The sequence below is a fragment of the Antedon bifida genome, chromosome 5, assembly GCF_963402885.1.
Source record: "Antedon bifida chromosome 5, ecAntBifi1.1, whole genome shotgun sequence".
Taxonomy (NCBI): domain Eukaryota; kingdom Metazoa; phylum Echinodermata; class Crinoidea; order Comatulida; family Antedonidae; genus Antedon; species Antedon bifida.
Window position 1 is genome coordinate 11195889 of NC_136230.1, and position 13703 is coordinate 11209591.

General features: G+C 31.1%; 1 protein-coding gene across 1 annotated transcript in view; it reads left to right on the forward strand.

The window, feature by feature from the left end:
* LOC144843315 (integrin beta-1-like) overlaps positions 1-13703 on the forward strand; it is a 44475-nt gene that overhangs the window by 20927 nt on the left and 9845 nt on the right. Inside the window, exons 6-14 of the mRNA XM_078700108.1 lie at positions 1921-2052; positions 2251-2347; positions 3265-3288; positions 8630-8726; positions 9124-9210; positions 9696-9779; positions 10568-10636; positions 12731-12838; positions 13236-13328. Coding sequence (XP_078556234.1) covers positions 1921-2052; positions 2251-2347; positions 3265-3288; positions 8630-8726; positions 9124-9210; positions 9696-9779; positions 10568-10636; positions 12731-12838; positions 13236-13328 — 791 coding nt within the window. The remainder of the gene's footprint in view (positions 1-1920; positions 2053-2250; positions 2348-3264; positions 3289-8629; positions 8727-9123; positions 9211-9695; positions 9780-10567; positions 10637-12730; positions 12839-13235; positions 13329-13703) is intronic.

Consider the following 13703-nt stretch of genomic DNA (forward strand, 5'->3'; position numbering starts at 1 on the left):
CTTATTTTGTCAGTTATAATTAAGCAAATCTTGCGTTTATGATTTTATCAGATGTCCACATCCTTCTACTGTCAAAACCTTGCTGACTTGTCACTCACTTTCTTCAGTCAAAACACCATAATCATAGACATGTGTGTATTTACTGAAAAATTGATGAATTAATAAAAATTAGTTTTTATTTTATGATTGTTTTGTTCCAATGATGTGTTATGGTCATTTATTTTAAATGATCTGTGAAGGTATGCAGTATCATATATCAAACTGTTTATGTCATTTTAAGCTCTTCTAACCAAAGTTGAACATAGTAAAATCCTATTTTAGCAATAAACACACCATGACCAACACACTTTGATAAAAGACTGGCAGGCATCAACTGTTGATGACCTGATATTAGGTCTATTTTCATTTGGTAAAAATGTATTTACTAATGGTCTTTTTAAACACCAAAATAATAGTTTAGAGCCTTTGGCTAGCTCCCATGAAACATTATTTGCCACATGATGTCCTGTTTCTTCTTTGTGAGTTGAATGGATAGAATAGTTCATAATTGATTGACTGTTCCATTAAATGCCTCGCTATAGTTATTTTAACTCGTAAGTTCGGTGGAATCATTCATGATTTACCTAACTATTGTAACTTTTATTAATTAATCCACTGCTTCCATTTTGAATCTATCTCTAGGGGTTTATGCAGTGGCATAATGGCTATGAGCACTCACTGGCTAAACCCATGGGCCCAGAGCTCAAGAGGCCCAGAGCATGAGTAGTCCAACTACCCAGGGTTGGAGGGCTCCTTAGGAGTGGAAAACGACTTGGGAAAGAATAGGCCACTTTGTAGTTTAAAATAAAGTTAATCACTTCTATAGAAGAAATAATAATAACAAATAATGTTTTCACTTTATATTTATATTTTTTGCTTTAAATTACATTTTGTCAGATGAATAATTTTTATCCAATTTTCGGTCAAAGTAAATAACTATTATGTAAATGACAGATTAGTCACCCATTAGTAATAATACTGGTATGTTGTGTTTAGCCAGGTGTAATAGTAAAATTAGAATATGGCATGGAATAAATCATAAATGGGTCATGCAGTTGTTAGTTTATACACAAACATGGACAAAATTACACTTTTAATAGACGAATTCAGTGATGCATTGCTAAACTTGGGTGTCTGAGATCTGAGAAAATTTTGGAACACCATGTTGTTGAAAAAGTCATAACTCCTCAACTGAGGGTTGTATGAGAAACATTTTCAGACCTCCCAACTTGGATTGACAAAAAATAGGGAGATTTTTTCGGTAATAATATTTTAACTAGTTGAATAAGGTTTATCGCAAATAGCGTGTGCGATGCATGATGGGAAAGATTTGGGAGCAAACGTCACAACGCGTACGTACGTGATTTGTTGTTTGTATGTACGCGTCGTGACCTACCATGCTTTTTACGAACAATGGTATTTGCGTTTTGCTTTTAACTAAACAACCAACTTCACAACGCCCTGTCAATTCAACAAAATCCAACGTTAAAAATGTGATTACTTGGCTTGGCCATATTGTATATGTTCCTTATTTAAAATCGGGAAATTTTTATTTAAAAATGAAAAAATCGGGGGAAATTTGGGTTTCGCGGGAGAGAACCAAAAAAATCGGGAGACTCCCACAATTTTCGGGAGAGTTGGGAGGTTTGCATTTTTACTGGTAAGTGTTCTTAAAAAGTACAGTATATGTGCAGGAGTTTGAAACATGATATGTAAAATTCTCATGCAAATTAATATGCTTTATTTACAGTGTGCTACCCGCCAAGTTAGATGATACTCATTGCCAAATCCTTAAATGAAACTACATATTAATTAATTCATTTTATCTCCCATATTTATTTTTATTTTCTTACATTTTGTTTTGTTTTTGTTTTCAATTAGGAATGTTTCATGAGATAGACTTCCTTGTTCGTCCATCAGTTGATTTTCCGGTTGATATGTATTTTGTTATGGACTTGTCACGTTCCATGAGAGATGATTTAGCCACCATGAAAAATGTCATTGGAGATCTTGGTAAATTTTGTTTTTCATGCAAATGAACTTGAAATAAAACAATTTAATTATCTACTATTGCACTTAATTTACTGGAACCTAAATGTAAAAATTAGGTTCCATATATTTAAGATTTTTTTTTTTAAATACTGGCTTTAGTTTTAAATTAGACATTTCTGATCTTTTTAACAATACCAATGATTCTTTTTATCTCAATAGCTAGAGAAATGGGAACCGTTACAAAGGATCTAAAACTTGGTTTTGCATCATTTGTAGATAAAACAGTCATTCCATATGTAATATCCTATGCTCTTGAGTAAGTGTTTTTTTAACCATTTCATACTTATTTTTAACAATCTTAACAATCTTAATTGGTCAGATGTTTACCCTATTTTGATGTAATTGTACTTTATACTAAGTACAATTTTAAATAATAACACTTTTAAAAACATGCATGTCATTTTTGGATGAAACCAACCAAAACCCACATTACCTCTAATTTAGATCACTAGCCTGTCTCTAGATCACCAACCTTACGCTAATTGGATTGGGATGATAATTTAATAACCTTTAGGTACCTTTTTTTCTGTCAGGGACCTAAACGTTATTGCTTTTAATATTTACTTGCTTTATTTTAATTATTATTAGGACCTATCAATTCATAAATGATGACACAAGATCATATCTATGATTAGTCAAACATGCTGATTCCAATTTTTTTTATAAAGAAGTAATGTGTGTGTTTCTAATTTCATACAAATTTTAAACATACAGGTACTAAGACCTTGATGTAATAAGTTAATCTTAATTTGAAAGTATAATTTGGCCCTAAGGCTTCAGTTCCTGTATTTTTACCATGGAACTTAATTGAAGCACGTAATTCTATACAAGAAAACGTCCCTCTTCTTAAAAATTGCTACATTTTATTCAGTAAACTTCATCTCAATAGTGTTTTTGATGAAGTGCAATACTTGAACTACAACTAATTTATGAGTGCATGTTAGCCTAAAATTAATATTAGGGACTTTACACATAAGGGCAGAATGCAAAAAGGCGACAATTTTGGAGAAGTCCTTCTATGTAACGTCCCTAATGAATGAATAATGAAACTTATAATCTTTAAACTTTATAGTATTCATGTCTTTTCCCCAACTTATGGCTAGGCAATATAGCAATAAAACCCCTATAACAGTAATTTAGACATTACTTTTATTTTCTCCAAACCATCACTAGTATTCGAGGTGAATTATTCAACAGGTAAAGTAGACTGGATGCCCGTACTGTATGTAATTGCATTATGATATATTATACTCTATTGTAGTTAAATATCTGTAGGATCTACACTCATTGCATTTTGGTTTTGCCTTGATTGCATTTGTCATCCTATATCTGCCATTGGTATCTTCATTCTTTGTATTTAAATAGAAATGTTCAGGTTAAATAAACCTTTACCTTTTATGTTTCCAAAGACAGACACACTATAGTATACTTGCAGTGTATCAACATTGTTACTGTACTGTATAAAGTAATAAAACAAGTTTTCCAAAAAAGGACTAAAATATGTTGACTATTTTAGGGTTATAACAATATAGGCCTAGGTCTACCACTTGTGTGATTTTCCCATGATGCATTTTGCTTGTGACGTTTTTGAAGACTTATCCTATAATTAATTTACTTTTGCTTGTGAAGTATTGAAGACTTTCCCCATAATTCATTTAATTATGCATGAACCAGCCTCAACTAGAATTCATATCACTGCAAATAAAGCTTTTTGAAATACCATTATTTATACAACAAAGTTACTGTAATAAGCTGACCATCAACAAACAAAATAAGCTTAGGATGGTAAGGTAAAACATACAATGATTTAAATCACAAGAATGAATTGGCTTGTTATTATTTTCAACAATATTTAGAAATTTAAAATTAAAATTAATATTGAATATTCTACTAAAAATTAGCGTTGACACTATATGTACTCTTAGGTTAAATGTGTTACATCTCTCAAAACTCGAATTTCTTTTGTTTTGGCAATTTTTTTTCAGCAATCTCTATTTCTTGTACTGTTTCTAAAAGCAACACATTGTTCTCCAAGGGTAACATATATCAAATGCATGGACAATGTCAGTGTATAAAAATGAATTTGATGTTTTGAGCATTTATGTTTTTGTGAGATATTTGCTATTGACCCAGGTTGTCACCTTAAATAATTTTTTTTTGATAATACACAATTCTAAATTAGGTGTTTTTTTTTTACAATTTCTGTGGGGGAAACATCATTATGAATAAAGACAATTTTTATGCTCAATAATCCTGTTAATGTCAATGTTATACTGCCAAGGAATTTAGTGCAGTGTGAACAAACCATTAATGACAGAATTACACCAAAAAAGATGTTCAAGCTAATCTCATAGACAATTTACCTTCAAATAATTCCACTCAAATCATCAATGAAAATACTTAGATTGTTTAATCCAGAATATTTCAAAAAAAGCATTATTTAGCCTCTCCTACTTCAGAATTCCAGTCAACACAAAAGCTATGATGAACTTGAATTAAAACTTCTATTTACCATAGTAGATAAGTATTATACTGTAACACAATAGTATTGTATGTTTACATAATGTTGAATACAAGAGAATAATTGTATTACCATGGACTTATGAAGGTCCATGGTATTACAATAGTATTACTGTAGTGCTATGTCTACTCAGTGGAACAAATATGTTTGCTCATTTTAGAACCAGTCGCCTGCTCAAGTTAGAGTAGAGTTGCGTTGCACGTGACTAAAAAAATAGAATATCTTCCAACATCTACGGTATATAAATTATGCTTAATTCTGAGAAAGGCGAACACAGTTCAAAAGCTGTTGTGTATATAACTGTCCTGGTTACTCACCCTAGCGGTCCCAGATGTATTTCTTTTATAACAATTTACTCATGAGATAATATCTTTTCATATTTTAACATGAAAAGGTTTTGATCAAACTTTTTTGATTTTCTCACACGATCATGCTATAATGTACTTCTTTAGAAAGTTTTTTTGGGTACCCTTATGACTAGCGACATTTGATTTGAAAATTGTTTTTTCTTGTTTATTTCATTGCAAAGTCAGCAAAAATAGTGATCAAATTAAATTAAATTTTATTTAGACTAGACACAATTCAGATTATACTTGCAGGAAAATTGTAAACTGTAAACACAGGTGAAAATCACTATAAAATAACTAAAATCGAATGGAAATTAGTTTAATCGGATGAATTGTAGATTGTCTTTTTGGTTGGCATCTGCAACAGCGCCATCATTTAGCTAATGTTCAGGCCAGGGACACCCCATTTTTTCAGAACCTTATGGCCCACTTTTAAGCCAAAATATTTGAGAACCATATACACATAAGATAAGTCCTTGATTGTAAATTATAATACCGCATGATGCATCCAACATGTTTATAATGTTTAAATATTAATTTGAAAGTAAATTTTTAAAACAATTTACTTAGTGCCTCTATTGACATTTAATTGTGCAGTGGTTGATGAAAACTAGAATAATGAAGTTTTAATAATTAATCTTTATCTAATTAAACTTTCAACATTAAAATCTAGGTCGCAAGATTTGTGTGTCATAAACATGACTAATACCACTACAATGTATTTTACATCAAACTAAATTAATTGTCTATGTTTTTAAATCCAAATAATAGATGTTGTGAAAAAAGGTTATAGACCAGGAATTGTGTTATTTTGTATAGTTTGTCTGTCTTTGGAAATATTAAATGTTCTAATAATACCTTCATATCTGTCTGCTGTAAAAAAAAACAAACTTTTGAAATATTCTAGTGTAGATCTTACTGTATATTAATGATTTATTTAAAACATCCTAGTATATTCTTTGATATTGAGGTAGATTCAAGACACATTGGTTTAATCAAGGAGTTGTACTCCCTGGTTCAATACACTCTAAAGGGAAAATTCATTGTTTATTTTTTTCATTAAGGTTTTTGGGCATTTTCTTCCTCATATTTTAACTTTTGAATCCGCCTAGGTATCACAACTAATGCATGACAATTTACTTTTTTACAACAACATGTTATCCATTTTAACATTCTACAATACAATAAACAGAAACTTGAACTTTATTTATTTATTTCTGATAAAGATCCATACCATTGTGTGAATTAAGTTCATTGAATGGTTTGATTGAACAGAACAACTTAGGCTGTTTTGGTTGAATATGCCATTTTAATATCACATAATATTTATTCACTTTAACCAAAAATTGTATTGAAAAAAAAAATCATTTACATAAAAAATCTGTAATTTAAAGTCAACAGGTTTTTGGTTGAATTTAACAGTTTTTTTTGTGTTTATTTTTTTTTCTGTATAAGTGATTAATTAAAAAACTGCGAAATAGCTTTTTCAAAGTCTTTTTTATTTATTAATCTTTAATTTTCATGTTTGGGGGACAGTTGCATCTTTAATGAAAAACCTTTGTCTGATCAGGGAGTTTTTTACAACTCCCTGGTCTGATAGACTATGTTTTGCTTTAATTTACAGTTTTTTTTCAGGTAATTTTGTGGTCAAAGTGAATAATTATTATGTGACATTAAAATGGCATATTCAACAAAAAATAATAATATCTTATATCCCAGTGTCTTAAACTTGTAATATCAATTTAATAATTAATTTAATATTAATTTTATTTCATATAAAAAGGTACTTTATTTATCCAACATTCACAGGAGATCTTAAGTTGTACTGTATTCCTGTGACCTAGTTGCAATTGTTAATGGTAGACTACTTTTACAGTCTTACAATTACAATTACAATTTGTAATCTCTATTGTATGTTATGTACTTTTACATGATGAACAAACAATAATTATTGGTTTACCTTTTTTTGAAGAACACAGTATTGTATTGTATTTGTTTATATTGTTAACAATTGAGATTGTAAATAAGAAAATGTCAACAGACAAATTTTTGATTGAAACAATTTACAGTACACTGTCAGTATTGTCACGGTCAGGACTATGAACACATTTTATCGAATATATACTAATATATAATTGCTGTTAAATGACATGAAGAAATTTCAAGATTTTGGTAGTTTAGTTTCTCGTATTTTATTGAAAACTAATTTTTTCTTGTGAAGCTTGCGCATACATATGCATTATGCTCTCTAAAAGTCCAAATTTAATTTAATTTTTATTATTACAAGAATGGGCCTATACATATTTTTATATATTTAATAACAATAAAATGACAAGATAAGAATAATATTCTTATCTATTATTAAAATAAACTTTTAAATTGATAACTTCCTGTCCTCAAGATATTACAGTTAAAAACACTCAATCCAGTTGTCTCCGTGCGATTTTTGGCTGCAGTGCAAAATAATGGCTATTTTGAACAATTTACCATTTGAGCGCATTGTGAATTGATTACGGTAATTTTTTTTTTTTAGTACAATTTTATAAAAAAGGCTCTTTTCTTAATCGTAAAACTTAAAAATGAATAAGTTTTTTCAATAATGGTCTATAGTTGCATCTCAAGATGTGAAAGACAAGATAGTCAGTTGCATATGCCCTTGTAAATCACTAAGTGAATCCTTGGTAGCATTACTCCTGACTGAATCATTAGCAGACTGGTGCATGCATATTTCATGTCAGCTATTTCATTTCCATATATGCATGTTTCATGCTTACCTTGTCAAAGCTATTATAAAAATCATTCATTTGATAGCGTTCTTTTGAATTATGTGATTACCTATTTGAATTGATTCCTCGGTGATGGGTAGATTCAGCATTGAAATAAAACTTGCTGGGGGGAAAACTTATAAGAATTATTTTGTGATGGTTTGAAAGGTGGAATTCTTTAATAAAGAAGTTTTGGATGTGAAGCCTAGGTCTACTGTTTAATACCTAGCAAACAATGTATACAGACTCTAGTCTCTTGATAACCACAGGAGTTTCCTAATAATTTGCATGATCTACTATCTCAATTTATCCCAATTATTGTGGGTATAAATGAATATTGAATGTAGATATTTATCATAGGCACTAGACTCCTTTTTCATGTCATTGAATTTTGTTGCATATGATGACTTGGAGCGGCGACTAGATTCTGCTACCAGTTCTTTTGATTGCACCAACTATGTTTGGATTTATTTTGTAAAAATGATGGCGCGTTTAAAGTCTCTAGATATCAGAACCACTGATGTATAATATAGTTTTTATATTCTTATATATTAAATAAGTGAGGCCCCTCCCCCAACACCTAAAATCACTACCATTGTTTATTTTAAATAAACTTATTTCTTGTTTAAAACAATGTATGGCATTATTTTAAGTAGATACTGCTCTTTAATTTAAGAAAATGTACAACCAGTTGATTTGTATGCATGCGTTACCTTATTTTAATTAAATGTGTACATTGTTTTAAATATGTACACTTATATCTTTATAGAGGGCAGTATATCTTATAAATTACTCATCAGTCATGAAATGTTCAAATACATTGGTGTACTCATTTTTATTTTTTGCTTGTTTGCTTGAATTTGTAGTTATTTACATTTTTCAATCATTGTTTGTTTCTTTTTTAGACGTGACAATCCATGTTTTCTAGAGGGAGATTTTTGTGAACAACCTTATGGTTTTAGAAATGTCATTCCACTGGTTGATGATATTAATTTATTTGAGGTAAAATACACTCTGTTGAGTCCCTAGACTTTGTTGGTATTGGCATTGGCTATATTAAGGGCTACTGACATGGTTCAGGATTTAATGCTCCAAGCGCATATTAAACATCACTTGCTCACACAAAACAACCCATTCTTCGAATTGAAGACTTTTACTTACCAAATTTACTATTTTATATCATGTGACATTAGTAATGTTGTTGCATTCAGTGATAACAGTGATATTCAATGGTCCCATTCAACATGCAAGTGAAAATGGTGATGTCATGCGATAAGCCAAAAAATGTGAAAACCAACCAATATAGACTAAAATCTGAGCCTTGCTTTTCATAATGGACTTTGTTTAAATACCAAATTATCTTTTTTATAATTGCACATATTCTTTTTTTTTTTTTCAGAGAACACTTAAAGATCAAACCTTTTCGATGAGTCTTGATAGACCCGAGGGTGGACTTGATGCCCTGATGCAAGCTACTGTCTGCAGGGTATCTAATTTTACCTATTTACTTGTTTAATGACTCACATTTTGGATGTGGTAGTTTGTATGCTAAATTAACCTACATAATATTGATGGATCAAAAGTAGTTTATTATTTTATGTTTATATTGATTTAACTATCAATCAAATGACGTGTCAATACTATTAATTTAATTTTAATGTATTAACAATTAATAATTGACTTCACTGACATACAATAGTGGGCCTACTGTGATCGTACTGTTTACAATGTTTTGTTTGATTTGTGTTTAATTTAACTGTTTCTTTTGACTAAGTTTTATAAGTTAAAAAACATTTTTTGTGATTAACTTTATCAGAACTACAAAATTGCCTATTTAAAGTCTGTTTTTATTAAGACTTAAGTTCAATTTTCATGTTTTTTTTTTCATCTTTAACATGAATTCAAAATGAAACCCAACCAAGAGAAGGCCTTCCACACTTTTAATGATCATTTGATGTCATTGATTTTTAGGAGCAAATAGGTTGGCGTAATTATTCAAGACATTTTATTATTTATATGAGTGATGCAGGATTTCACTTCGCACTTGATGGCAAGGTTTGTAGAAAAATGTATAAGATATCAGGGGTAGCTGGCTCATTTGAGAGATAGCTATCTCATTTGAGGGGTAGCTGGCTCATTTGAGAGATAGCTGGCTCATTTGAGGGGTAGCTGGCTCATTTGAGAGATATCTGGCTCATTTGAAGGGTAGCTGGCTCATTTGAGAGATAGCTGGCTCATTTGAGGGGTAGCTGGCTCATTTGAGGGGTAACTATATCATTTGAGGGGTAGCTGGCTCATTTGAGGGGTAGCTGGCTCATTTGAGAGATAGCTGGCTCATTTGAGGTGTAGCTGGCTCATTTGAGGGGTAACTATATCATTTGAGGGGTAGCTGTCTCATTTGAGGGGTAGCTGTCTCATTTGAGGGGTAGCTATCTCATTTGAGGGGTAACTTTATCATTTGAGGGGTAGCTGTCTCATTTGAAGGGTAGCTGTCTCATTTGAGGGATAGCTGGCTCATTTGGGGGGTAGCTGTATTATTTGAGGGGTAGCTGACTCATTTGAGGGTTAGCTGTATCATTTGAGGTTTTCTGGATTATTTGAGGGGTAACTGTATCATTTGAGGTTTGCTAGATTATTTGAGGGGTAACTGTACCATTTGAGGAGTAGCTGTCTCATTTGAGGTTTGCTAGATTATTTGAGGGGTAGCTGACACATTTGAAGGGTAGCTGGCTAAAATATTTAGTCATAATTTAATTATTGTAAATAATTCACTCACATTATGAGTGAGTTCATAACTGGAAGAAAAAAAAATTGCAACCAAATGTTTTTAATTTTTCTTTTAGGTTGGCGGGCTGACCTTACCCAATGATGGTGAATGTCATTTAGATGATCAAGGATATTATACTCATTCTGTAAAAAATGTAACTAATTTTCTGATTTACTTTTCTGATTTCATTTTTCATTGTTGTGTTACTTATGTAAATACGGACAATAGCCCAAATATGAGATTAAATTGAAACCAAGTAAAATAATAAAAACAAAATTAATTAAATTACAATAATAACTAGACATGAAACTCGTCACTTTGACGAGTTAGTTATCCGCACCACGACAAACGCCACGTGCACGTCATACGTTGGAATATTGCACACAGATAAAGATTATGGCATTATGACAAGAACTGAAGAATATGATATGCTGTTAGTGCTGAATTCTGTCAATTTTGTGTCATATAGTATATACATGCAAACAGTATAAGCTGTATACATATTACATACAGTGTAGAATAGGTGAAATTACGGGACCCGCCATTTATTCCAATTTTTAACATGGCGACGGTATCAAAATGAAACACTTAAATAGCAATTTCAGAAGGAAATTATCTCAGGAACAACATATTAACGTGTAGAAGAAATTTGAATACGTAAAGTATAGATGCGCACCCTTTTAAATGTGATGAACTATTACGCAAAATATGAAAATACGACTTTTTTTATTCAACTGGCCATATGATGACGTCACAACATCCGATTGGCAAAATGTTTACATGAATTCGTATCTACAATCCAATAGCTTCCAGAAAACGTTTTAATCGTGATTATCACATTTTATTCTTACGAGCTATTACAGATTAAAATTTACTGTAAAGATGAAATTAATGACCCACGTAATTAAAATTTTTAGGCATGATGACGTCATAAAAATTAAAATATTTTTATCTCATGCTAAAGAAAGTTGATTGACCTACACAATATATAAATGTAGGAGAAAAAGGAATATAGATAAGCGTGATGCGCTCCATTGAATGTGATGAGCAATAACGAAAGAGACAAAAATCCTATATTTTACATTCGTGTGGCCATACGATGATGTCAAAATGTTTTTTTAGCCTTATTGATGCATGATCCGATATCTACAACTCATCAACTTCTAGATTTTGTAATAAAAATAAACGGTTAACGGTTTACTTTAGAAACTATGACTGTTTAAAAAAAGACATAATTTTGACGATTTTTTAAGCTTTTTCATAAAAAACGCGCACGAATTGTCTAATTCAACGTGTTCGTATGGCGTTATTTAAACTGGAAAAGGTCTAAATTGTTTTCAAAATTACTAGGAAAGGCTTGAAAAATATAATTCAAGAGAAAAAAATATGTTTTTAACGCTACGTGCGCACCGCGCGCGTAAAAAAATGCGCGCCCGTGGGAATTTTTGACATGCTCAAAATGACAAGAAACGCGTAAAAAGTTGATTAGAAATTAATTTTGCGCATTCTGAAATTTTAAATGCGCGTGCGCGCGTAACTTCTTGTGAAACATGCCATTTTTAATCCGTAGAAAGTTTGCCCCTGATATGACTTAAATTTTGTCAAAGTGTCAATACTAAATGACTTTTGGTTTTTAATCTATGATCAATCATTGAAATTCATAAAATTGCGCGTAAGTCACGTTGCGCAACTATGACGTCATTCAAAAATAGGAGGTGCACAACTTCACGTAAATGCCCATATGTTGTCAAAGTTATGAAATGTTATGTTTACACATTTTAGAGGAACACGACTCACAAAAAGGAAGGAAGGAAAGAAGAATAATACAGAAAAAAAATATTGATCTCATACAATAACAAGGAGTTATCCGCTTGGTATACCAAGCGGATAACTAATAATAATACGGTCAACCCTACCAACTGAACTCTCTGAAAACTGGAAACTTTCCCAAAACCAGACGTAAAAATTAATTTTTACTATTAAAAACAAATTCTGAATACCAGAATTGCCAGACATTTAGCCCAGCCCAAAGATTTCTGATATTGGGAGAGTTGACTGTATTATCTATTAAAAATCCACATAATTCTATCAGAGGGGAAACAAGACAAAATGGCGCATGCACTATCTGAACCCACGCTTTCTTAAATGCATATCAATTTCTTGTTATGCATTCCACTCCCTCTCTCAATACAAAGTATGATTGATATACATATTTTACATTTACTTTGTTTATTTTCAGGATTTTCCATCTTTAGGACAGCTTCATGAAAAATTATTAGAAAGAAATGTAATTCCAATTTTTGCAGTAGCAAAATCAAAACAGCGTGACGATCCAGCTCTTTATCAGGTACTTGAATATGTTGAATCATAAAGATAGAATACATTTCTAGTATCTTGTGTTAGTTCTTTAGAATACTCCATTATGCTAGTCCTATTAGTGGGTTTAGTATATCTGCTACTTGATCAACTTATAGATATATTGTTCCCTGAAAAATTATGGTTGAATATGCCATTTTAATGTCATGTAATAGTTATTCCATTCCAAAAATTAGGTCGGAAATAAATGATTTATCTACCTGCCAGCAGTGCAGCATCTACCCAGATCAGCACGGCAACAGATGACCCCTGCTCTTTTTTGAATAATGTACCAAGTTCTTTATAATGTATTGTACAAGGGACCAGCAGCTTTATGTCCCATCCGGAGTATGAGGTATATTTTAATTTTGATTTCTTCATTTCAACAGGAAGTTGTAAATGAGTTTTTCCCAGGTGGATCTGTGGGAACACTAGCTAGTGATTCAAGAAACATTATTGAACTTGTTCGTAGTAGTTATGATGTAAGTTTGGAGTTTTTCATAGCACCTTTATTTTTATTTGAGGTTTTTTCCCAGTAGTTTTTTTTTTTTACAAATTATTATGTCATTAACACAAAATCAGCTAAGCAAACATTTATGCTGTTTGTGGAACAATTTTTTGGTTTATAGGCCTTTATCGAGTGTAAATAAAATTAGGCCTACATGCCATTAACTTCTTGAAAAATTGCTTTTTCTACAGGCTTCGATAATAATAATAATATTTATTCGGTCATCAATGTAAAAATAACCAGGAATGAGAATAGGCTAAAGCCCAAACAGATTCTGCACTCACTCCATACAATACAATCAGTTAAAGATAAAACCATATACAAGAAAAATACAAATAAATTATACATA